Genomic DNA, 25,021 nt, shown 5'->3' on the forward strand with positions numbered 1-25,021 from the left:
GCGTTAAAATGTTACTTTCTTTCAAACATATTGTAACTATTTCTCATATCGTCCATACAAATGGTTTAATGGTTTGTTTTTTTTTGTTCTATGTATCTTTTCCCCACAGCCACCAAGCAACCACAAAAACAGTACAGTAAACCGGAAAGACTGAATCACCCTCAAGTTCAACCTGGGCCTCTCAACGAAGCGATAATTTTTATCTTGCCCTGCAAAGCGTCGAGGAAAGATTAGGAAGGACGACAGAGCCCCAGCAGCGGCTAGCAAACGCGATAAGAGAGAGCACTCGATTTGCGTGTGCTGTTGTATAGCTGCGAAGCTATCCGCAACCGGGAAAATAGTCCAAAGCAAAAGGACTCTTCCCTGGAACGTGTGCTCGGTGGTTATTATTATTCAACGCGCTGTTATCTTGTAACAGTGCACCGTATACTGCAAAAATGTCATCCCAAAGATTCTGCCTGCGGTGGAACAACCACCAATCGAACATGATCTCGGTGTTCGATCAGCTGTTACATGATGAGACGTTCACCGACGTCACGTTAGCTGTCGAAGGCCAGAACCTCAAGGCCCATAAGGTAAGAAAGTAAAAGAAATCATCTATTCTAATTGTCTGAGATCTTTGCAGCAGTTCATGAAAATTAAAGCGTAGATACGAACCAATCACTAACCGAATGTTACTTTTCGCTTTTCCCAACAGATGGTGCTGTCCGCGTGCAGTCCGTACTTCCAGAAATTGTTCGCCGATCACCCAGAGAAACACCCGATCGTGATCCTGCGTGACGTCCCATACAAGGACATGAAGTGCCTGTTAGACTTCATGTACCGCGGTGAGGTTTCGGTGGGACAAGAACGATTGGCGGCGTTTCTGCGCGTGGCTGAGAGCCTACGGATAAAGGGCCTCACCGAGGTGAACGACGACAAATCAACCGTACCGTCAGGAGCGACACCATCGACGGCGACATCCACCGCATCATCCGGTTCCACACAAACGGCAGCCTCCACAACGACGCCAGCAAGTGCGACAACGTCCTCCAAAGTGAGCGGTCCCAACAACACGACCGTCGTCGACGGTGATGGCCACCGGTCCTCACCAGCCCCGAACAACAGTATTTCCATGGCACCTGGTAGTGCCGGTCAATCCACCGGCCAATCTCAGGCCGGCACCGGTAACAGCCAACTAAAATCGCTCCCTCCACTGCTTTCGTCCACCGGCATCGTAACACGCAGCCACAGTAATAGTCTGCTGCATCAACATCATCCCCATCAACATCAACAACATCACCATCAAGGTGGCAACAGTAGCAGCAATGCTGCGATGCTTCAGACAAACCCACTGCTCGGTTCCGCACTCTCGCAGCAAAAGCGCAAACGTGGTCGTCCACGAAAGCTGTCCGGCAACGAACCGGTAGAAGGCGGAGGCGCCAACGTCACTGGTCTCAATTCTGGTGGAGGAGTCGTGGGAGGTGGCAGAGGCGAACCCGAGACTAGCAGCTTTGCCGGAGTCGAGGAATACGACAGCAGCTCGATGGACATTATGGACATGAAGGTTGCCAGTAGCGGCGCATCGAATTCGGACGACGATGATCACCAGCAACAGAAACAGCGCATTGTAAGCAGCCGAGTCACGGATGATGATGACGCCGCGATCCACGATCCTTCCGATCAAATCGACGATGAGGACGATGAGGATATGGAGGACGATGGTGAGGAACTGGCGGACGGTGACGAGCAGGATCCGGAAACGGGTGACGTTGATGATCTCCACGGTACCACGCCGTCGTTGGATGAGTCGATGGAAGGGACCACTGCCGGCCATACGGACGGTGGTGCGACGGTTGCAGCGATGAACAATAACAACTCGAACCGAACCACCGGCAAGCAGAAACAAAACAGCAGCGCACTGTCCAAGCCCTTTCGGCCGTCCAAGCGGAGCAAGCTGGGGAACCACGAGAACAGCATGTCCGGTGAGTACACGCGGCATCATCATCACCACATAGTACTATTATATAGCTGGTCGATTGTGAAATGGGAAATGGCACAGACTACACATCCGCGCACTATTGCATTAAAGCATATAATTCACCTTCACCCCCTCGGTTCGTGGCTATATGTCCCGGGCAGTAAATGGTTTATATATGATCGCTTTAACATCGACACCGCATCATTTCTACGATTTTTTCTGCTTTTCCGCTGTTTGTTTATGTATTTTCATTCTATATGTACCCTTGCGTGAAATGATCAATGCGATTGCATTGCATTTTTGAACATAGCGTGTTTTCTGTGTTCTTCAACTAGCAGGATAACTCGCTGTAAACCATGCGAGAAAAAGTGATCAAGCATAATCTGATCCAACGTGAATTAATGTGCACTTGTCCGTTTCTTTGTCTTTATGTCTTCCTAAAACAAAGTAATTAATTTTTGCAGGAGCTTTGGATACATATTCGCAGCTTATCACAGAAAAATCATAGTTCTTTTTTACATTCTGACAAACGGGCATTCGTTGGACAATGTCTCCAACTATCATTAATTTCTTATGTTGCATTTCATGTATATTGATTCTGTTTAAATGATGATAGTTGTTTTGTTTTTGTTGTTGTTGTTTATCTTTGATGTATTGTTATGTTATACTTCCCCTATAATGTTATCAATTTTTATGTTGCATATTTCCATCGTATTATTCCTTTGTTGTCCTTCTACTTATCTTCTTGTAAACGGTACTAACATTTGTATATACATAAATTTATGTCATAATTGGGTCTGGAAAAAAATCAATTCGGTGTGTATATAATAGATGAACTTGAATGGGGTTTCCATTGTGAATAAAAAAAATCAGTCAATTATTTGGGAGTGGTCGTGTCGCGTCGGCAAAACGCATCGCTAACCGTTCGGAAAAGCTAAAAGGGATTTATGTAGTCACTTACTCACTGTATAACGGTCGCATCGAGGTATTTTGATGAGGCCAAAAATTGATCACTATTGCAACGAGCAGATGCTCGGCACCAATGGAAATAATGCAACAAAGTGGTGTAGCTTTGTAAAGCTACATTTAGTTTTGTGTTTGATTTGGAAAACGTTGAAATATTTCTTCTAACACGTATGAAGATGTTTAACCGAGCCTCGTCAGGCTCTCCGATCTCTCAGCCGATCACATTGCTTTGTTTCTGTTGGTGCGGGCGGGTTTCTACCTCTGAGCAATCTCTGTCAGTGAATGTTTATCATGAGTGTCATTTAAATGTTTGCGGAGTTTGGATAAATTTTATCTAAACCATGCACAAAATGTCTGTCACATACAAATCGGTTGGTGCTAGTGTTAGCTGTACACATGAAACAGACTGTGAGCAGCACGTAACATACACGCTTAGGTCATAAGGGAAACATATTACAAGCCGGAATCGCGGACAAGCACACATTTACGAAGAGGTGAGTTTCCGCCTTCCCACACCGCTGCAGCTTATGGTTGGAATGATTTAATTGAAGAGGATCGATGTATGTAGAGTACGGTTGCTGAAATTAAAGTCATGCAAATGATTTCGTGTGCACCAATCCTACATGATCTGTCGAAAACATGCGGATACTGCTGAGCAAGCGTCTTTATTCAAGTAAATTTGGAAAAAAGGATATATTTGTGGATGTTTAACGCAATCCATAAAAATTGAAATCTGCTGAAAATGATACGAAACCCTATAATTTTATCAGAACCAATAATAATAGACCAGAATAGATTGCCAAAGAAGTTCGTCTTTAAAAGAATTAGTTATCCCTTTTCTTTGCGTAGACGATAAGCAAATTAATGACCTCTGTATGCCATAAGCAGTACATTCGAAAAGATTCAGGGATTTTACATGTGTATATATATATTTATTTGCATCTAGAATAGTGTATTAGAATAGCGTGAAACAGTAGTAATACTTCAAATCCCTCTAGCTTTGTTCCGATATTTCCGTCATCCGTAAATATGCCACACGTTTTGCTAAGCGAATACAAATACCAAATGGAAAGCGAAATTCATACAGTTTTGGGTACTATTTTGGATATAAATATACATTTAACAATTCCCATAAAACACCTGTAGCACTCAAAAACATCTCATTTTCCCAGCGCTTAAGGATGCAGCGCATATTTCTATTCTGTTCTCTTTCCCTCTATCATTGATAGGAGCATAATTCATTACCATCCTGCTCGCTTATTTTTTTCCCATTATTCACGTTTCTTCCTTCAGTCGGTGTTGGCAATAATTAGAATCATTTTTGCGGAATAAAAACCACTTCACCAGCACTAACGATTAGCACACGATTTCAAAAGTAAAACAATAAAGCACAATGTCCCATCGGATGCGATAGAGTGCATAAAAACATAAAGTTTTATTGCATTCATCATCGTATCCGCGTGCTTTTGGTAGTATCAAAAAAGGACAGGTACACACGTAAATACGAACTCAAAATTAAATCATTGTCACTAGAGCTGAAGCGGCTTGGGAATTTGGATATCTTTTATTTTTATTTTATACCTACTTTTCTGTGTGTATATTAACAACATTTGTACATTTCATCACTCATATATTTTTTATAAATATTAACCTCTTAGTAGAGCGAATGGAACGGAAGAATGAAATTTCCAAGCTTTCCCAAACAAGCAAATACCGTTACCCGCTCCTTCTACTCTTTGTTTCGTCCTCCTAAAGCTCGATCTTGTGCGATCTTTACTCTAACCTACGATCGTTTGCCTCTCTCCCTGTCATGTTCGTTGCAGATTCGAAGGATTCATTTGCGGAGGACGAAAAATGTCCCCAAGGTGGTGAGGAGGAAGAAGATATCGAGGAGGATGCGTACGACGAGCGTGAGTTAAACTCAAGCCTTATGGAACCGCAACTGCTGCTGGATGAGTACGACGAACCGGTGGAGTTTAAATACGATCCCCGCAGTGACAGTGGTGCCGTCGATTCAACGTCAAGCAGCAATAACAGCTACCTGCCGCCTTTGCAACCGAAACCGGGCCTAAAGCTGTCCGGCTCGCCCGGTGCCCTTGGAACGCGCATGCCACAGATCTCGGTCGTACCGACGACGGCGCTGCAAATTCCAAAACTGGCCCCCCTAACGGCGGCCGGTGGCAGCAGCGGAAGCTTCCTCGTTGGTGGCTCCAACAAGAACACCCCGAAGCTGCACAAACGGGCCCGACTGCTGGCACCAAAGAAGCCGAACGGCATGACCACCACTCAGACGATTCTGAACAATCTGAACAACAACTTGAACGACAGCCTGATCTCAACCTCGAACACCGGTGGCGGTGCGGTGCAAATCTCAAGCGTCATGTCGGGGATGGGCTCGGACGTGTACGACATGTTCTCGAGCAGCATCCTACGGTCGTCTAGCCCGCGTTCGAACTCGAACTCACCCTCAGTGAAGGGTGGTGGTAGCGATGGTGGCTCGCGCACGCACAAGTACGCCGTGATCGACGACACCGAGGGCAGCGTGCGTGATTTCTGTACCAAAGAGGGTGACCACGTGTATCGGTGCAAGGTGTGTGCGCGGGTGTACACGCACATTAGCAACTTCTGCCGGCACTACGTCACCTCGCACAAGCGCAACGTCAAGGTGTACCCGTGTCCGTTCTGTCTGAAGGAGTTCACGCGTAAGGACAACATGACCGCACACGTGAAGATCATCCACAAGCAGGAGTTTGCCCAGCAGCAGACGCCGGGTGGGACCTCACCCGCCAGTGGAAGTAATTCCCGCTGCGAGGACTCGTTCGGGGGTTTGCTGGGACGCAACGATTCGACGAACGGTGCTTCGGCGGCCACGGCCTCGATCATTAACGCGGTTGGGTTGCAACCGAAGATGGCCTCCAACAGTGGTTCGGGCGGGATCAGGATAATGTTTCCCACCGCCACTTCCGGTGCGTCCGGGACGATCAGCATTAAGAAGGAGTTTCAGGAGAAGTCTGCGTCCTCGTCCGGTGCCAACTCGCCGACCGGTTCCGTGTCGTCCAGTTCTAGTGGGTTGGCGGCCCAGCCGGCAACCGCCACCGTCAGCCAGTAGAAGGGGGTCCAAACATACAGACGCACGTGCGCAAACCACGGCTAACGGTTCGGGGAGACCACCAATCACACATATAGAGGCTAGTAAATGATAGCGAAGGAAATTTAACGAACCACCCAAAGTGCCTTGTGGGCGTTGGAAAATGCCCTTCCAGGATTGGGAGGCCGTGCTGTTTCCTTTCCTTTTCCTTCGCTATCGGCACACGAAGAACCGGACCGTAAAGCTACTAGCACGGACTAGAAAAATCATTCCTTCAAAAGGGTATTTTAGGGTATTTTGTAATGTAAGCTCTCGACATTCTTCTCCCTACTCAAGGCGGACGAAGTGAGTGGCGCGAGAGAATCAGAGAACAGCAGGGGCAGGTCTTTGTACTGTTTTTTTAAGTTCGTTGTGTTGTTGTAGATATAAGTGAGAACCTGTTTAATGTTAATGCGTCATGTTTAATGGAATATGCTACGGCAACGACAGGCGCGCGGCCCCCAGACATGACCGTGCGATCAGTTGCTTACGACAAGTAGTTGGCGTGTGCTTCGGTTGGTGTACGATCGAGAGAAACTGGCATTTCAACACATCTCTTTTCCGACTTGTAGCATTAATTTTGGAACACTTCAGTGTGCCTAGATGACCGCTCCCACATTGCGCCTTACCGGAATCTATGCTAATCTGTTCCGTAGTAGAATGTGCTTTTAGATATAGTCGTATTTAATTTGTATGTTTTTTTTCGTTTGCAAAAACATCTTTCGCGCGCGCGGGCGTAAACGTTAATGTGGGTTTTCCGAACCACGTGAAACATACGGCGCCGGAAAGCAACAACCACTTCACGAATGTCTTCCCTCAAAACGAAATCGAAAATGAAACGGCACACGTGTATGATATTCTTTTATATGCGGCGTGATACGATGCTCTGATAGCTCCACGCGTGACTCGTATGGGAAAATTATATCTTCGTACCGTTTTCGCTTTCTAAGAAATGGAATCTTTAACGAATAATCCTTCGCCAGTGAATAAACACGTGCTTGCTTGTACCTCCAGCGCCGTGATGGGAAGGAGGATACGTTCCAGTTTCTCTCCATTACTTTTAGTTGATTAGCGTTCTACAAATCAAAGAACAATCCATATTTAATTATTCTTATTAACATAGTTGCATCTCAGTGGTGAACCATAAACGAACAAAGAATGAATAGTGGAAAAGAGCGTTTCCAATCAAAAAAAATGTACCATACTTTACTGTACTGCAGATTTGTTAACTATTTTGTGACATCTTTCTAAACACAGATTCGATCCAAAGAATGATCCGATTTGTTTGCTTATTCTTTGTTGATTATTTTGTAACCGTGTTTTATGTTTGTTTGTTTATCAATTCGTTCTTTTCTCCATTGGATACTTTTGGATGGATGCTTTTGAAACAAGAAATGAATGTTATATTCCTTTGCACTTATGGGTTGTGGGTGAAGTCTGCTGCAAATACAGCGCCATTACAGGATATGTTTTAGGAGTGGTCGCTTTGTATAATTGTAGGATCATTGTAATTTGTCTCGTATTTTCATTTTTCCTAAATTCTCTTTATTTTTGTTACTTTGGTATCAGCGTGGCATGTTTGTTTTATTTTTATTTAATCTTAATCACAGCTGCTAAGAGGCATCCATCATGCATGCGATAGAAGAGTGAAGGGCATTAAAATACGAATCGTCCTGGTATCGGGTGTAAATTCGCGTTACCCTTGGATGTAAAACAGCAACTTAACGCGTATTACTGTGATGATGGCCTTCGATTTAGTTTTCATCTGTTTTTTTTTCATTTTTGTTATTGCCAACTAATACAGCGTATGAAGGCATACCGTGAGCACGATTAGCTTGTGTTTGATTACATCTCATCCTGCTCTATCGTCTTATGCTTGGTTTTGTTTTCTTAAATAAAAAAAATTCAAATGATCTTTTACAAAGATCGCAGTTTAGCATCGCATATCAGGCAACGTTTAACTCGAATCTATTTAGTAGGATGAAATAACACTGTTTGTTCTGCGTAGGAATTTGAATTTAAGTTTATGTAAAACTAAAATTCAAACGGGAGCTAGTACCGAACCACGACAAGTGCTTGCGCTAATTGTTGTACGTGGTTAATAGAAAGTTTATAAAGAAAAAGGCTGAGATAGTAGTTGTAAAAAAAATCATGTGGCGGTAATAAACAGCGTGGCATATAAGGCAAGGGAAGATAGGGATAGGGAAGAATGAACTGTTCCAGTTGCTCCGCCGGTATGCACACCAATTCTCACCGTCACTAACCACACGTGGGCGTAAACTAATGGACAGTAATAGAAAGCAGCGGCTGGGAAATCTGGTTGTCATGCTAAATTGTATTTTGAAGTGTCGCATTATGTTATTAGAAGCATTAAAAAATAAAGAAGACAAATATGTTCGCCGCAAGGGTAGGTCTTTGGGGACAAGGTGTTTAGCATTGTAATTAGAGTGATTAGTATTTATATACAAACCACAAATTTATCAATAATCTTTAGTTTATAGTAACGGCACCGTTTTTCCCTGTTTCGATTGTGTAATGAAAATGTTCCAAAATGTGTTTTTTTTATTTCACTTCGAGCTGGAACTGTTGGATCGAAAGCACTTGTATCTCTATGAATAGTGGAGGCTCCCAAAACAAATATTACCGCTTAACAAGCGTGCATTTTAAAAAGGTTTTAAAGTACTTCTTCCAGCAGGCATTTTGCATAGTGGGGCCTGGCTAGGCAAAGGGTAAGAGTGTTGCTAGAGTAGCCACAATGAATAGTTAAAACCTTCGAAGACGCTACCATGTAGATCTTAAAAAAAACCAAGAAGAGAGGAAGAATGAGAAGAAATAAATACACTAGGAACACATTGCAATAAATGTTCTAGTTCTACGAGTTACTTACACTCGCACTTTTTTTTTATAAATATACATTATGTTTGCAAACTAACTAATCTCTATTTAGTAACGTTCACTAGTGTTCACGGAACAGTGCACTCTAGTACAGTAGCTAGCAAACAATGAACTGCAATAAAACATAAATTTTACTGAACGTATCTTCGTCGTGCACACAATGCAATTCCCATCGTGAATCAAACCCAATAGTTAGTGCAATTTATCATTTTAAGTATATTTTATCCTCTGTGTATGATGTAACACGCGTATAAATCATGGGCAACCATTAACAGACGCTACGACATTACACCGTTGCCGAATAATTGTACATAGAATGGCAATGTCTTACGAAACGGAAAGAATTATGGGCTTGTGGAGACCATGGCAAAATGTTCGCTTAAAGCATATCCCGTAATGTTCCGGCCTTGCGTGTTTTTAAGAGAAACCCCATCTACACACTAATAAGAAAGAGGCGCATTTACGCTAAAATAGGTTTACTCTCCTCGACCGTGTTTTGATATGATCGACGGTTGCGACGACAAGGAGCGTAAAGAGGGAGGATCCGTATATTATATTCTAACTTTGCACTGTAGGCAAATACGTGTGGGAAGAAAGCGACACATAGTAACGATGGGTTCGTTAATTTTAGAAACTAATAGTTTAGCAAAGAAAAGAATCACCAAATAAGATAAATAAATAACACAAACGCACAGATATCAGAAGTATTTTCCGACGTTTTCTGTTTCTCGTCTCCCCGTTTGTCTAGAATTGACGATTATTCCAACTTGAGCAACAACAAAATTCCCAACTCACATCCTGTTGTTCGCAACACACCACATCGTGATTTGAATAACGAGTAGTAAAATCCCAACATTTAAATACTGTTTTATTTTAAGTGCATTTGGCCCGAAAAACCGGGAAAATGCTCTTTAAAACACAAAGCTCATGAGGAAGGACTAAGTAAAACAAGTTTGTTGGATTGTGAAACATTTACTACGTCTAACGATTATGGACCTACGTAACAAAATTTAATAGATGAATACATTAGTAATGCTAATAATCCTGATTCGTCAACACATTTTTCTAAACTACCACACAGAAAACAAATATATTTAAACAAATTACTGTTAGTGGAAACGTAGCGACGAGCAAAGAAATAATAAATTTGAAACATGAAATGAAACCCGTTTATCTTTTATTTTTATTTTTTGTCGACAATTTAACAAGATTTACATATTTGTTTTACTGTTCTACTATTTAAAGTGATAAACTAATGATGAGTGGGGTGTTTTTCGGTTATTTTTTTAGACCTGCACAGGGCTTTCTTTCAATCGGAAATATCGATAATTCCCATCAACGTCGGAAAGAACTATCCTGGCGACTCTGACAACGATGAGGAAGAGGATAGCGAAGAAGAGATTGAATTTATTCTTCCGAAAATCGAGCTGACACAGCTATCAAAAATATCTCCGAACCCACCGATCTCCTATGAAGCACTACCTTTACTGCAAGAACTTCAAAGAAAAGGACACCTCCAGGAGCTAACGATTACTGAACGTCGTCGATCGTTCAACATAAATAGGTTCAATCAGAACGGGAATGGAATGGGCGCAGTTTCGCCACCATCTCAGGGTGAAACGGATAGTGAAGGGAACGAAGCGCGATCGCACTCCGTTGGCTGTGAATCTCTCCTGGAAGCAAACGAAATAGTCCCAATTGACGGCACAGATCTTGTTGAAAATATGGATTCACCATCGAGCCCAATGCATCCCGATAAACCACCATCGCAACTAATGCTTAAGAAACGCAGAACGCGTAAAACGATCTCCTCAAACGATCCCGCCGAGTCCCTTACGGAGATGTCCGTCCGGGGACTCAATCTTTTCCGTTACGCGACGATCAACGAAGGCATGTACCAGTGCCTGGAATGTGCCAAGGAGGGCATTGATAAGACATTCAAAAACAAGTACAGCTTCCAGCGGCACGCCTTTCTTTACCACGAAGGAAAACAGCGCAAAGTGTTTCCGTGCCCGGTATGTACTAAGGAGTTTTCACGTCCCGACAAAATGAAGAACCACCTGCGAATGACGCACGAGTTAAACGAACCAAAGGTGGAGTGTGTGCTTCCGAGCCAAAGCCTCATGCCTCACTACAATGCAGATATGCCGCAGTTGCACAGCATGCCACTATCTCAGCAGCACTTCCAACACACAGCACCAGTGCTAAATGTGGTGCAACAGCTTCATGACGAACAGAAGCGCCGCCAGCAGGAGCAGGATGTGCAAAAATTTAGGAACGTAGTTAACGCGATTAATCTTCGCCAGTTGCAGCAGCTGCATCTGCAACAGCGCGCTCGAGAATTGAATCTGCAACAGACGCTGGAACAGCACCATCGGCTGCAGCAGGAAGTCACACTTGGCCACAGTATGCAACCGACTGATCTGAAAAAGCGCATAGAACCGCCAACCGTTTCGTATTGAACGGCATCGATACCCAGTGACTACGATATATATATATTTGCATAGACTTACTCGAGATTTACCGTCTAAGGTTTACTTTTTCTCATTTCACAAAAGACTGGCTCTTAAATTACAGCAGGTCATTTATGTTAGATTCGGTGCCATGTGAACGAACAGAAAACGAGACAAACGCTCCAATTCTTGTTCGATTTCTTAAACTTCTCTAGCCCTTCGAGATGGTTTCTGGATCATCCTTTGCATATGTTGGCTGAGCGAACAGATGCGCTAGAAAAGTCGTTCAAACGAACATTAGAGTTATCTATAAAATGCAGCGGCATTGTAATGTAATCTGCAACTCTGCAGTCAACAAAAGCCTCTTTAACGGGTTGCCCGTGGTGGTGCCAGTTCAATGCAGGTCTTTTCAAACATCTCAGCTTTAGAGACTGAACGCACACGATAAGGCTCGAAAAAAAAAAGAAATACTCACTCTGCACATTGCAGGATCTCTTGATTGTTAGTTTTTAAGGAGAGGAACTGATTTTCTGTGCGCAATCACAACATTTGTCGTAATTAGGATATCTACTAAGATTTGTTTTTTTTTGCCGCAACATGCGGAATCGGTACGCCGTTTCGCGCATGTCCAGTGATGCATTTATTGCAGATATTTACTTTTTCATTATCAATATTCTTTTTTAAGGTAAGAATGTTCGTTTTGTGACAAAACAAACACGAAACTTGCTATGCCTGTACTGATTTCTTGCTCGTACGACAGACGCACAAGGAGAAGAGGAGACAAATTAGAAATCATAGCACTTAACTTTGTTGAATTGAAGCCCAGTAATTCAGACCTCACAATGAACCCCCAGTCACGTGCGATTGCTAGTAAAGCAAAGAAAAGAATTTTAGTAATAAGAGTTGCCGACACGAAGTGGGTATCAGCGTGTGTACATCTCTTTGTGAAAGAGACAATTTAAAGTGCTAAAAGCAGAAAAGAAGTTCTGCAGATAGTAGCTAAAAAAACGTAATACTCAGAAAATGAAAACAGCATCACTCAATTGCTCGCCAGTAGCACGGTGACGATCATTCGTCACTCGCCATACCTTAGTATGTAGGTCTATTTCAGCAGCATTTATTCTTGTTAAACACACAGCATGAAGCGTCAACGGAATTTACATCACAAAAAAATGGTTTTGAATAATTGAACTCTTTGCATGAATTAGGTAGCGTTCTAGAATTCTCCTTACAAACATCACTAGTTTGCTTATACGTACCGACTGAACAAAATCTGGAAACAAAAGGAAATGTAAATGAAATAATAAAACAATCAAATTGCATAAAACAACCTGGCGTGATACTTAGAAAGGATATCGGTGGGTCTAGGATATAGTGCACTCCGTTTCAAGAATGGCTTTATGGCGTTTACCTCAACTCAAACCTTTGCAGCTAATGATGTTCTGGTTAGCGAAGATGGGTCAGGCAATTAGGCCACACAATTTCGTTGAATAGCCGTGCGCGCGAGTGTTTTCACGTAATATGTAATTGAAAGCGTCGGGAGAAAAAGAAACAAAATAACGATCGATCGAGACTCTTCACGGGACTAATAAAACTAGGATCGATCGAAGGTTCGGAGACGTTGTCGCTTCAAAATGACGGGAAATTCCCGTCGTTTAGCAAGCCGGCAGGCAGTTCTGTACCACGACAGGTTACTGAGTGAACGCTCTGGATGGTTATTTTTGCGAGACGATACATTACTGCCCGAGACTAGAAGGACACACTCGAAACATGGCGATGGGTCGCACCATAGCCTTGCCAATGCTTCGGGCTGTGATGGTACGGGTGACCCACAGTCCGGCCTAGCCCAGAAACGGGCAGCAACATAAACGATTTGCTGTTGTTATAGCACTTGGGAGAAGCGGCAAACAAAAGTATAAACGGGGGCATTCGAATTCGGGATTTTAAAACCGTTCAATTGGCCTTTCAATCGATTGGAACGAATACAATACATTCGGGCCTCGTCAGAGGTAGACAGCGACAGCCAAAGGGTAATAGTTTGGATGTGATAAGTACCTTGAATTTGAGGATCTTTGGATCAGGTGGTGTTTGGTTTGGAGCACATCCTTATGTCCTGTATATTTATACGAGTGCAAGCTTTGAAACCTTTTCTTCTAGTATGTTGATAATTTTATTTTAAAAAAATCTTTCCTTCTAATGTCCCAAGATCGCGCTTACTAATGAAATAAGGAGACCACCACTTCCACACTACCGATTTTGTTTCGAAGTAGGCGTGGATTTTTATTAGCTGGGCACCGCAAAACTAAAAAAGTTGCGAAGAATTTGCGATAATATATCGGATCGCGAACAGGGGTCCTTATTCTGAAAAAGCATCCCCCACGTGACAAACCCCGTTTTAACACCTATGCATCAATCCTTTGTCCTAGATTCATACAGGCAAAAAGTGACATGTAAAAAAAAGCAAGTCAAATAAACGTCGCTCTCCATCTACCTCTGGAAAACGGGGGGTGTAACCGAAGGATCAAAATAAAAAACCAAAAAGGTAGCTTCCCGGTAGCCTCCGGCAAGAAAGGGACCTTCGCGACGTTCGTCCTCTGTCGCTACTTCTGACGTGGCTTTATGGTAATGATGCCCGCATACTTTGAACGATCGAGCAGTAAAACTGTTGCGGATGCTTGAATGGAAATCATAGGAAAATGTGAGGCGTCGGTCTAAAAAGCTCTTCTCTCGCCAGTTCATGTTGAGTCCTGTCTACCGACAGGCTTTACCAGGGTACAAATGAGTGTTGTCTGGAACAGGTAAACCACCACCCCCAACGAGCAGGGCAAGCAAAGTGAAGTCAAAACAAAGCAAACGCACCAGCTCGAGTTGTATTTGTTTTGCCCAGACAACGAAGGAGTTCTTGATGTCGTATCGCGTCTCATATCACAAACGGGTAGCCTGCTGGGGCGGCATACCTGTCGAATGAGTTTAAAACATGATCACGATCGGTGGAGCAGCATCAGTCATCGTGCAGCATCCGACCAGAGCTGAAGGACGAAATTCCAAAATTGCTTTGGTAAACCAACGAGATTTTTGTTCGCAATCCGTTTCATCTACTAGCAAGCATCGATAATGGCCAATCTGTCGAACTTCCAACGTTCATCGCCGTTACGGACACCGATTCGATCGAGCAAGCTCAGACCGCAGCATCTTCTGAAGAAGCAGTCGGCCGATATTCCGCCACTTGCCAGGCGGTTGCTTCGGTCACTCGACAACGGTACGCGGCAGTCCTTGACCGGCTCAAACCGGCTGTCGATCGGACAAACGGTACAGAAGCGCTCCTGCCAGCTTGATCAATCGTGCATGGATCAGTTCGACGATAGCTTCACACTTCATCGGGAAGAAACTCAACCGCTAACACCACGCAAATCGCCCCATTTGCTACGGCGCGGTTCCCTCACCCGAATGAGCAGGAAACGGAAAACCGGCGGTAGCGCCGTACATCCAACCAAATCATGCTTAGGGCAGGATGTCATGGTTGGTTTATCACGCAGAAGGATTGGCAGCATACGCAAACGAATGATGACCACGATGCGGAAAATACTCCTACCCCGCGGTCGCACAGAGTACAGCAAACTAGCGTAAAATCAAGGATGGTCATCTTTAAAATCAAGGATGGTCATACAGCAACTAGGATCATTTTTAAAATCAAGGATGGTCAATCGTAATATAAGTAGTTCTATTTTGTTATGTGTTGGATATGGCAGTTGAATATTTCTATGGGAATTATGTCTAGTTAAATTAGATTTGAGCGATTTAAGCATTTAGGATAAGCTTGAAGTACGAATAAAAAATGATAAGTCATTGTTTTTGTATAAAAATCGGTAAAAGTTTGAATTTCAAAATTTAGTTAAAAAATGGCACGTGTTTGATGCTGCTCATGACTGTCGAGCAGATGAACTGCTAATGAATCACATTTACAGTACAGTACATTGTGTTCATTTAGTTCATTTTACAAACAGTCGAAATAATGTAAACAAATACCGCTGGCTGCGATGTAACTGTCATTATGTTAAACAAACTCACCGAAATTTACACCGGTATACAGTCACGAATGTCCTGCATAACTTCCGATGTGTTTTCGATTCAGAAGCAAATCAATTTAGTTTGAATTTTATTTGAATCCGGTTAGTTCCGGTGACATAGTGCCATCGAACTACAAACTTAAAACAGCATGGAACTGGAAGAAGCAACAATTGGTGCACCCCTTGTCGGCAAAAACATCTACTGGTCATCGCTGATAGTAATGCGTTTATTATTTCGCTTTCTCAGTTTTTAGAGGCGACAAAACCTAATTGCCCGATTTATTTTCTCCTCTAGGCAGGTGGAGTTGCCGGAATAGTAGTAGATGTAGTGTTGTTTCCCATTGATACAATCAAAACGCGTTTGCAAAGTGAGCGTGGTTTCATCGCTTCCGGTGGTTTTCGCGGTGTCTACAAAGGTCTTGCACCCGCCGCGGCTGGTAGTGCACCAACATCAGCTCTCTTCTTCTGCACGTACGAAACCATGAAGACGCACCTCCGCCAATACGCGGCCCCCGAGCAGCTTCCGTACGTACACATGGTATCTGCAGCAGCGGCTGAAGTTGTTGCTTGTCTAATTCGCGTGCCAATAGAGATAGCAAAACAACGCCGGCAGGCAATGCTGCAAAGCGGTAGAGCATCCTCATTAGAAATACTGTACACAGCGCTAAAGAAGGAAGGTGTTCGCAAGGGTCTATATCGTGGTTTTGGGACGACCGTGATGCGCGATATACCCTTTTCGCTGATTCAATTTCCACTGTGGGAATACTTCAAGCTACACTGGACCGATGTGACCGGCACCGCGCTAACTCCAGTGTCGGTGGCGATCTGCGGTGCCGTTTCGGGAGGAATTGCGGCTGGTCTGACGACACCGCTGGACGTAGCGAAAACACGTATCATGCTAGCGGACAGCAATCGTGTCGGCGGAATGGGACGAATACTGCGCAGCATATACCGGGAGCGTGGAATTCGAGGTGTATTTGCCGGATTTGTTCCGCGCGTTACATGGATCACCCTCGGTGGTGCCATATTTTTTGGCATGTATGATCTCACTAGACGATTCTTGGACGATAATGAGAACAGCTAATGAAACATCGCTGTTGTCGTTTGCGTACATGAAGGAGAACTAAAAACAATCGCTGTTAGTGTTGAATGCAATATAAATTAGATTTATTAATAAACCGTAGACGAACAAATGTAGATTAATCAATGGCCCTGGTAATGCGAACCGTTTTCACATGGCTATATCACATATGAGATACGACGTATTAAGCGATTCTATATCGAACACTCCTCCGGGATACCATTTCGAACCGTTCGTTGAACGTTTGATAGCAAACGGCCTGAAACCCTGCCTCGTTCGTTAGTGCCGTAGTAGTATCTTTGGTTCGTTGAAATTGCATGGTTCCCTATTGCTTTAAGTATCACAAACCATTTCTGTTAAGTTGTTAACTTCTTCACGCGTTGACCTACTGAGCCAATGGTCGCGATAAAGTGGGACAATTCCTAATTGTATTAGGCAAACAGCTCACGGCTACCTCCATACATGCCAGTGGAACGATTTGCACTGGTTGGGCTCTCTAAAGGTGACTCTTCGAGCCGAAGTTTGCTCCCTTTCAGTAAATGATCTGTCTCACGGTCCTCTCGTTCATCGTCGAGGTCAGACGATTCAAAACTAAAACTTGGAACATAGCTGTACTTGGACAAAATCTTATGGCGACGTCTAGCCATTAAGTAAACCTGCAATATATTTCAAGTGTTGCCGTTACAACTGAATCATTGTTCTAGAGGAGCATCATTGTGTTTTGCTTACTTACCACAACGGATAATAACATGATGGTGACCAAGACGGCCAGTGGAATGAACAGGAAGTACAGGTTATCCGCACGATCTGCGTATCGTTTTGCGACGTTAATGCTTTCCGTTACCGGAGCGGATGATTCTAACGTGACGGTTGGAAGACTCCCTTCTGCCGTTAGCGGCTTTACTATTTGCTTAATGGTAGAGTCCATCTTATAACTTTGTGTACTTCGTAGAAACGATCACGAGAACGACACTGTAAACAATACTTAGTAATGCATTTTACTTCTTACATACACGCAACAATCTACGCGCATTCGTTGTTCTCCTTGCACTGCAAGAGTCGTGCCAAACAAAGTGTATTGTGTTTATTGTGTGACTATTAGTATAATTCAATTAGTACGATGCTCGTGCCGGGGCAGCTCTCTCGTGAAAGCAATTTTTCTACTTCCTTCTTAATTGCCCGCTTCAGAACGCGAAGAAATGTGACATTACTCCTATCTGCAGTATTCCGATAAGATGTGACGTTTGCTTATGCGTGTTGAATCCTTGATAAAACAATCATAATTTGTCTTCACTGCAAACTTGTTCTTTTTCGTTACTGTAAGAAGTGCATCTTCATGTGATTTATTGCAATCTACGAGTACGGTCGATCTTTTCGGATTAAACTACCAAGGAAATACACCATGCAGATATTATGTCTATATGAATTATTGATATATTCACAAAATACTGTAAAAATGTTTAATTTGTGCCCTCTTTCATTTCATTGTGACTGTTGAAAAATATTGCATTTTTACATAAGCTCCGCAGCGAAACTTCGTCGAAATGCAGACTCGCATTGGCAGAAACATAAACGTTAAGGTCGCCGTAGAACATTATCCTATTTGTTTGCTATCTAATATTCACTACAGCTCTTCGTACCGTGGACGAGTTTTTAGAAATACGTACACTACTATGCACAAGAAAATCACGACGACAGTAGGCAGTACTATTGTTTTCAACTGTTGCTGAATTTTCAAATTCTCTTCCTTGCGTTCCTGGCGCTGTTTGCGCGATTCTTTCGTCTGTCCTCCTCGAAGCTTACGCATTTCGTTTCACTTTTTGGTGGCTGGCAAAACGTAGTAAGATGATTAATACGGTGTCAAATCTGTTCGCAAAAACGATAGGAAATATTAAAGTAATGCTAGCTGTTGATAAGCTATCTCATCATGCCATGCACATTTCCAGCGTGTTTACGCACAATTCTAAAAAACAATCAAGTGCCACGCTGGAATCTTTTGAATTTTAGCAGTAGCCGGAATGGTATTACGTATTCCATAGATTTTTGGCCTTTGTGAATGCAACTAAACTTACCTAGAAGTGAAGTTAAAACCTTCTTTGAAAACGACACGTAGCAACTTTATCACAGCTGTTACAACTTTAAACAGGTCTTAGAAATTGATTTCAGAAATCAGGTGAAGTGGATTAGCGGTACTTCATGATGTTTTGCACCGTGACGTACGCATTGAGTCGGATCCTTTGCTCCTATATAATCCGAGAGTGAAATGATCCAACCGTAAACATGGAAGGTATCAAATGCAAGATAAATTAAGCATTAAGCGAATGTTAACTACAAAGTGTTAAACCTTGAATAGAACAAAATTATAAACTTTAAAAAATCCATTACTACTATATGTTGGTAAACAAATCGGAATTGATCTTATTCAACTGAATTCTCTTGTATGTCGATTACATCATAATTTGAAATGTCGCCTTGTAAACTAGTTAATGCATAATTTTGTGCATGAAGTTAGGTTTCAAACATCTAAAAAGATTTGTTATAGATATAATTCCTTTAATCTAGCTTATCACGCTTAGAATCAAAGATTCCAAGAAATTTTAATAGTAGTAAAATTGATGAACAACCGCTACTACCGTATAATTATGTTTTAACTATATTGCATCGCAACTATAATACATAGTATTCAAACATATTATTTGGAAATGAAATTCAAACATTTTACGTACTTATGCTACTAACGTGCTATTTTATCTTCCCAACGATTTTTGTACAATTTTTTTAGTTTAATCTCGATTTACTTTGTATTGTCAAGGAAGTCCTTCGCTTCGTTTATCTTGGCTGCTAAATATGGAGAACCTCCGCGATCAGGATGGTTCAGCAACATAATTTTCTTATGTGCGTCCTTAACCTTATATCATAAAACAACGGAATCAATTGATGTTAATACATTTGTTTAAAACATATTAATTTTTCATACGCACCTTTCCCTTGGATGCAGATGGACTTACGCCGAGGATGAGAGAAGCTTCTCGTTTATTCATTTTTGGTTCAAAACCACCGCGATAGTACTTCGAGTTTGCCATCATTTCCGCATCGAATTTAGGGAGGTTTTTGAGAGCTTCTTGCATTTTTGTAGCTGCATTTGGCATTTGACGCATTAGCGCACGGCCCCCGTAGCCAACTACAGCAAGGCCCAGACCAGCCAAAATTATGGATGATGTCTGAAATCAAGTATGAAAATAAACGTTATGTTAAATTAGCGCAATACGTTCGCAATTGCAATTCGAAAAATAATATTACCATTCTTTTGTTAAAAACAAATCCCTCAGCACCGGAGCACGTACTTCTTCTAGAAAATGTAAACAAAACATGCAGCGAAATGAATGACGTTATTTCCTTCGAAAGCATCACATCTGTCACAAGCGGCACATCGAAATTTCAGTTCAGTGGCATGATGACACGAACTGTCATTTAGCTCCCACTTCCGTTCTTTTTGATCGTGAAAGTAACCATGGCGGTCGGCAAAAATAAGGGTGTCTCTAAAGGAGGCAAGAAAGGTTCGAAAAAGAAGGTTGTGGATCCGTTCACGCGTAAGGACTGGTACGATGTCAAGGCCCCGAACATGTTCAAGAACCGCCAGGTCGGCAAAACCCTGGTTAATCGTACCCAGGGCACGCGCATCGCCTCGGATGGTCTGAAGGGCCGCGTGTTTGAGGTGTCGCTGGCTGACCTGCAAAACGAACCCGATGCGGAGAGATCTTTCCGCAAGTTCAAGCTGGTTGCTGAGAGCGTGAACGGTCGCGATGTTCTTACCAATTTCCACGGTATGGACCTTACGACCGACAAGCTGCGGTAAGTGCTATTACCTACGAACCCGGTATGCCGCGTCAGATGGCAATGTCAACACGATGCGGCATCATTCGCATGCCACGGTTTGCTTTGCATAGGAAGTCACTAAGACTACCGGCACTTAATTTATTGCCAGCGCATAAATCTTATGGCATCATCGGATAAAGTGTGTTGCTGGTGTTAACGTCGGTTATTGATTTCTTTATTTCACTTATAGATCCATGGTCAAGAAATGGCAAACCCTGATCGAGTGCGCTGTCGATGTTAAGACCACCGATGGCTTCATGCTGCGTGTGTTCTGCATTGGTTTCACCATCAAGGACGCGTTGTCGCAGCGTAAGACCTGCTACGCCCAGCACTCGCAGATCAAAAACATTCGCGCGAAAATGACCGCCATCATTAAGCGTGAGATTACCAACACGGATCTGAAGGGTGTCGTAGAGAAACTGCTCCCCGATTCCATCGCCAAGGATATCGAGAAGGCGTGCCAGGTCGTGTACCCTCTGCACGACGTCTACATTCGCAAGGTAAGAGTTGAAACTGTAGTGAAAGTGATATGATTTCCGCTGGCAAACGAAGACCACGGAAAACGCTCTTAACTGTAACTATCGGTGTGACGTACGTGATAAAAACCCGGTGCTTCTTGGTGTTGTAGGTCAAGGTATTGAAGAAGCCGCGATTCGATTTGTCCAGCTTGATGGAATTACATGGAGATGGCGGTGGCAAGGCTGCCGAAGTGTCGACTGGTGCGGCTTCTGGCGTCGTCGTTGACCGTCCAGAAGGCTACGAACCTCCAGTACAGGCGTCCGTTTAAATATCTGCGGAATGCGTAACGGTAGTCTGTCGGTGATCGCGAAAAGCATCGGGGTTTCCATCTTACACCCGGTGGATCGGCGGATAACATGTCCGAATGTAACAAGTAATTTTTCCACAAGTATAAGAGTGACCGAATAAGAAAATATGTGTCGGCAGAGCTCTATGACGAAGAAAAGGAAATACAACAAAAGGATCGTTGTGTACACAGGAAAATTCTTTTTTTTTCATCAGATGATTCAGCTATATAATATATTGATTCTAGAAAGAAACTAGGTTTTTCCTTTCTTACAGCAATTGCGAATCCGTGTTCATGCTGGTCAATGTGAGTAGCGTTCGCTGAAATTATGATAATCATCTTCTCTAACATTCATCTTGGTCTTTTCAGAATTCATTTCTTGGCTTGGATGGTCAATCAAAGTGGAGAATCAAGGTGAGTCAAATTAACTTTATTCCAACTTATTTCCAATAAGTTATTCTTAACTCTTTATATGATGAATCAAATCATAACTGTTATTTCTCGTCTCTGAATCCATGTGATTATGAACGAGTACAATGAAGATGTCTGATTATTATATGTGTCACAGAAATGTATACATTAATTGATGAGTTACTACACCCAAAAATATTATTTAATTTGAAACAAATTTGTTTTTTTTTTTCAGATATTACTGAATTGTCCATAGATAATCAAGGAGGGTGATGTTTGATCCAATACGAAGTCTCATATTAAGGAATATGATTGAGGTGTGTAGGAAACATTTTCTATATAGTTTAAATAATTGTAATACTATTTTTTATATTTTATAACCCTATTGTACCCCATGAAAGGCAAAAAAAGCATGTTTTTATTCACGTATATTTTTTATCTTTATAGGTCACGCCACGTAGAATTTAATCAACAAGGAACAACAATCGAAATAAAAAAGTAAGTTTTTATTATTTGTTCTTTTTTAATTTTAATTTTTCCACAATCTCATGATGATCCCATAACTCAGCTCACATTGATACAAACATGAAAAGAAGTGTTGTTCCATTAACAACTACGCGTTAATACTTTACTGAAGTAATTTTTAACAACTTCGTAGAAGTTTGTGTATCAATATGGCTGGAATTAATATTTTATTTTTCCCTTTTCAGATAAAGTTTATCAATTTGGCAGAGGAGATATACCACATTTGCTATCATAAGGTATGTATTGGCAGTTAACGTGTTATACTGTGTTTCAAATCTTTTCTTCGTTTGTATTCATACAACCTCATGATGATTCCATTACTCAGCTCACATTGAAACAAATATGAAAAGAATTCTTGTTCCATTAACAACTACGCGTTAATACTTTTCTGAAGTTATAATATTCGACTTCATCGATGTTTGTGTATTTGTGGCTAGAATTAATTTGTTATTTATCTTTTTTTCAGATTAAGGATCATATTTGATAAAGATACACTGCATTTGCTATCGAAAGGTATGTATTACCAGTCTGCATATTATATTGTCTACTACTTATCTTTCTACAATTTTCACACGATGATACTGATGGCGACAATTGGTTCCATATCAAATCAATGCGGCACAGAAAAAACAAGTTCTGAGTTGATTGTTTTTATTCATTTGGGTTTTCTTTTTTACTTCCAGATTTACATGAAATTCAAGAAATGATTACGGAAAATTAAGTTCTAAGTAAAATGTAAGTTTTAATCATATATTTTATACGCTCATTCATATTCCTTATGATATCTCATGATGATTCCATAACTCAGCTCACATTGATACAAACATGAAAAGAATTGTTGTTCCATTAACAACTACGCGTTAATATTTTACTGAAGTGATTTTTTACGACTTCATAGAAGTTTGTGTGTCAATATTGCCGGAATTAATGTTTTATTTCTCCTTTTCCAGATAAAGGATATCAATTTGGTAGAGGAAATAAACTGGATCAATAGCCGAAAGGTACGTATTGAACGGTTGAATACGAATAGTTTTATCCTCTCTTATGATGATTCCATTACCCAGCTCTCTCGATACAAATTTGAAGATAACTAGTTCCATCTTCCTACGCTAAATAAGATGTATCTGAAATCAATGCAAGCACGAAAGAGATAGATCTCTTCTATTTGTATTTTATTCTTCATGTATGTTGTTTCTTTGCCTTCTTTTACAGATTCACAAGTGTTCGGTAGTATTAGCTTAGCAACTAATGACAAAAGGTACGTATTGAACGTTAGAATACTAAATGTTTTACCCTCTCTTATGACGATTCCATTACCCAGCTCTCTCGATACAAATTTGAAGATAACTAGTTCCATCTTCCTACGCTAAATAAGATGTATCTGAAATCAATGCAAGCACGAAAGAGATCGATCTCTTCTATTTGTATATTATTCACGTATGTTGTTTCTTTGTTTTCTTTTACAGATTCACAAGTGTTCGGTAGTATTAGCTTAGCAACTAATGACAAAAGGTACGTATTAAACGCTAGTAGAATACTAAATGTTTTACCCTCTCTTATGATGATACCATTACCCAGCTCTCTCGATACAAATTTGAAGAAAACTAGTTCCATCTTCCTACGCTAAATATGATGTATCTGAAAACAATCCAAGCACAAACGAAACAGATCTCTTCTATCTGTTCTGTATTCATGTATGTTCTTTCTTTTACAGATTCACAAGTGTACGGTAGTATTGGCTTAGCAAGTAATGAAAAAAGGTACGTATTGAACGGTAGAATATTATGTTTTAAGTATTAAGGTAGAAAGCAAAACATCTTTTGCTCTCTCTTTTGTCTGCACAATTCTTTGACTAGTGTTTTTTCCTCTTACAGATGGTGCATTTTTGGAACGTACGTAATTGCAATTATATTACGCCGCTATGTAAAGGCTATGTACTGCGCCTTTGTTAAACGTGGATTTTTTGGTAAGTAGTATAGTAAAACTCACAAAATGTTTCAAAAAACTGTTTTAAATTAAAATGATGAAACTAGATGACGAGACTGAAGTAAAATTGAAATACGTCAGCTACATCGATGCGTTTTGCAACGATTTTGACGTTCTAATTTTACCTACGATGTTACTGGCATCTGATTAATTTATGACGCAAAGCGAAATCTGTCCATATTAGCTCGAAAATTTTACACTACTTGTTATGGCTAATATTGTTTACGCCTTGTTTCTTTTCCAGATAAGGTTGTAGTACAACACCTAATTGGTATTACCGGATATGAAGTTGGAACTAAAAATTAGGATAATAAGGGGTACGTACGCTAGCTCTTAAAAATCTTAAAGAATGATTTTTTTATACATTAGTGATGACACGAATAGATGACGAGACTGAAGTAAATTTTCTAAACTCATCTATATCATTGCGTTTTGCAATGATTTGATGTAACTTAAATTTTGCTTAAGATGCTTTTTACTGCTGACCTAAGTTTTTCGAAAATTTAGTTTCCATAGTACGATATCCAAAATATCTCTAGAATCTAATGAACGATATTTGCATCATGTTTTTGCAGTACACTGGACAGGAGGTGCTGTTTACAAAGTAAGGCTCATGGTACAAACAGTTGAAGTCAGCGGGTCCATATCGGTAAGCCATATAATTGTTGCATATTTACTAACGTTATTACCTTTGAAATAAAATGTTTCTATATGTGTAAACAACCGTAAGTAAAATACCAACCGTAATGTTCGTGTTTTTATTACATATCACAAAGGAACAAGAAGGAAAGTTTGAAAATTGAATCTGGATTTATAAAAAAGAGCAAATAATCAAAATCAATTACCTTGTCCCTATCGGATCAATTTAA

The 25,021-nt window shown here is 41.4% G+C and overlaps 7 protein-coding genes across 8 annotated transcripts; 4 read left to right on the forward strand and 3 right to left on the reverse strand.

Annotated features, from left to right (window-relative positions):
* The first annotated feature begins 437 nt into the window (after window positions 1-437).
* On the forward strand, window positions 438-6,035 carry LOC128721902 (protein tramtrack, beta isoform-like). The gene is made up of 3 exons (XM_053815704.1): window positions 438-575; window positions 698-1,964; window positions 4,750-6,035. The coding sequence occupies exons 1-3, from the start codon at window positions 438-440 to the stop codon at window positions 6,033-6,035; spliced, it is 2,691 nt and encodes an 896-aa protein (XP_053671679.1).
* Window positions 6,036-10,672: 4,637 nt separating this feature from the next.
* Window positions 10,673-11,410, forward strand: LOC128730397 (vascular endothelial zinc finger 1-like). The gene has a single exon (XM_053823446.1). It carries the CDS (start codon window positions 10,673-10,675, stop codon window positions 11,408-11,410), a length of 738 nt encoding a protein of 245 aa, XP_053679421.1.
* Window positions 11,411-15,617: 4,207 nt separating this feature from the next.
* On the forward strand, window positions 15,618-16,617 carry LOC128731209 (S-adenosylmethionine mitochondrial carrier protein homolog). Its single transcript, XM_053824314.1, has 2 exons — window positions 15,618-15,686; window positions 15,764-16,617. Exons 1-2 carry the CDS (start codon window positions 15,618-15,620, stop codon window positions 16,550-16,552), a joined length of 858 nt encoding a protein of 285 aa, XP_053680289.1. The 3' UTR covers window positions 16,553-16,617.
* A 137-nt stretch (window positions 16,618-16,754) lies between these two features.
* On the reverse strand, window positions 16,755-17,501 carry LOC128731210 (uncharacterized). Its single transcript, XM_053824316.1, has 2 exons — window positions 17,283-17,501; window positions 16,755-17,205 (listed from the first exon to the last, which is right to left on the reverse strand). The coding sequence occupies exons 1-2, from the start codon at window positions 17,475-17,477 to the stop codon at window positions 16,981-16,983; spliced, it is 420 nt and encodes a 139-aa protein (XP_053680291.1). The 5' UTR covers window positions 17,478-17,501; the 3' UTR covers window positions 16,755-16,980.
* A 521-nt stretch (window positions 17,502-18,022) lies between these two features.
* On the reverse strand, window positions 18,023-18,753 carry LOC128720441 (single-pass membrane and coiled-coil domain-containing protein 4 homolog). Of its 2 annotated transcripts, none has more exons than XM_053814111.1 (2): window positions 18,622-18,753; window positions 18,023-18,376 (listed from the first exon to the last, which is right to left on the reverse strand). In XM_053814111.1, exon 2 carries the CDS (start codon window positions 18,354-18,356, stop codon window positions 18,174-18,176), a length of 183 nt encoding a protein of 60 aa, XP_053670086.1. In that variant the 5' UTR covers window positions 18,357-18,376; window positions 18,622-18,753; the 3' UTR covers window positions 18,023-18,173. The 2 variants fall into 2 exon arrangements, with proteins under 2 accessions (XP_053670086.1, XP_053670085.1); XM_053814110.1 differs by having other exon boundaries at window positions 18,023-18,415; window positions 18,622-18,693.
* Window positions 18,754-19,053: 300 nt separating this feature from the next.
* Window positions 19,054-19,931, reverse strand: LOC128731507 (mitochondrial import inner membrane translocase subunit TIM14). Its single transcript, XM_053824633.1, has 3 exons — window positions 19,850-19,931; window positions 19,531-19,770; window positions 19,054-19,457 (listed from the first exon to the last, which is right to left on the reverse strand). Exons 1-3 carry the CDS (start codon window positions 19,850-19,852, stop codon window positions 19,344-19,346), a joined length of 357 nt encoding a protein of 118 aa, XP_053680608.1. The 5' UTR covers window positions 19,853-19,931; the 3' UTR covers window positions 19,054-19,343.
* Window positions 19,932-20,053: 122 nt separating this feature from the next.
* LOC128720846 (40S ribosomal protein S3a) lies at window positions 20,054-21,417 on the forward strand. The gene is made up of 3 exons (XM_053814545.1): window positions 20,054-20,401; window positions 20,616-20,925; window positions 21,054-21,417. The coding sequence occupies exons 1-3, from the start codon at window positions 20,061-20,063 to the stop codon at window positions 21,210-21,212; spliced, it is 810 nt and encodes a 269-aa protein (XP_053670520.1). The 5' UTR covers window positions 20,054-20,060; the 3' UTR covers window positions 21,213-21,417.
* Window positions 21,418-25,021: the final 3,604 nt, after the last annotated feature.

This window comes from Anopheles nili, chromosome 2, assembly GCF_943737925.1.
Source record: "Anopheles nili chromosome 2, idAnoNiliSN_F5_01, whole genome shotgun sequence".
NCBI lineage: Eukaryota > Metazoa > Arthropoda > Insecta > Diptera > Culicidae > Anopheles > Anopheles nili.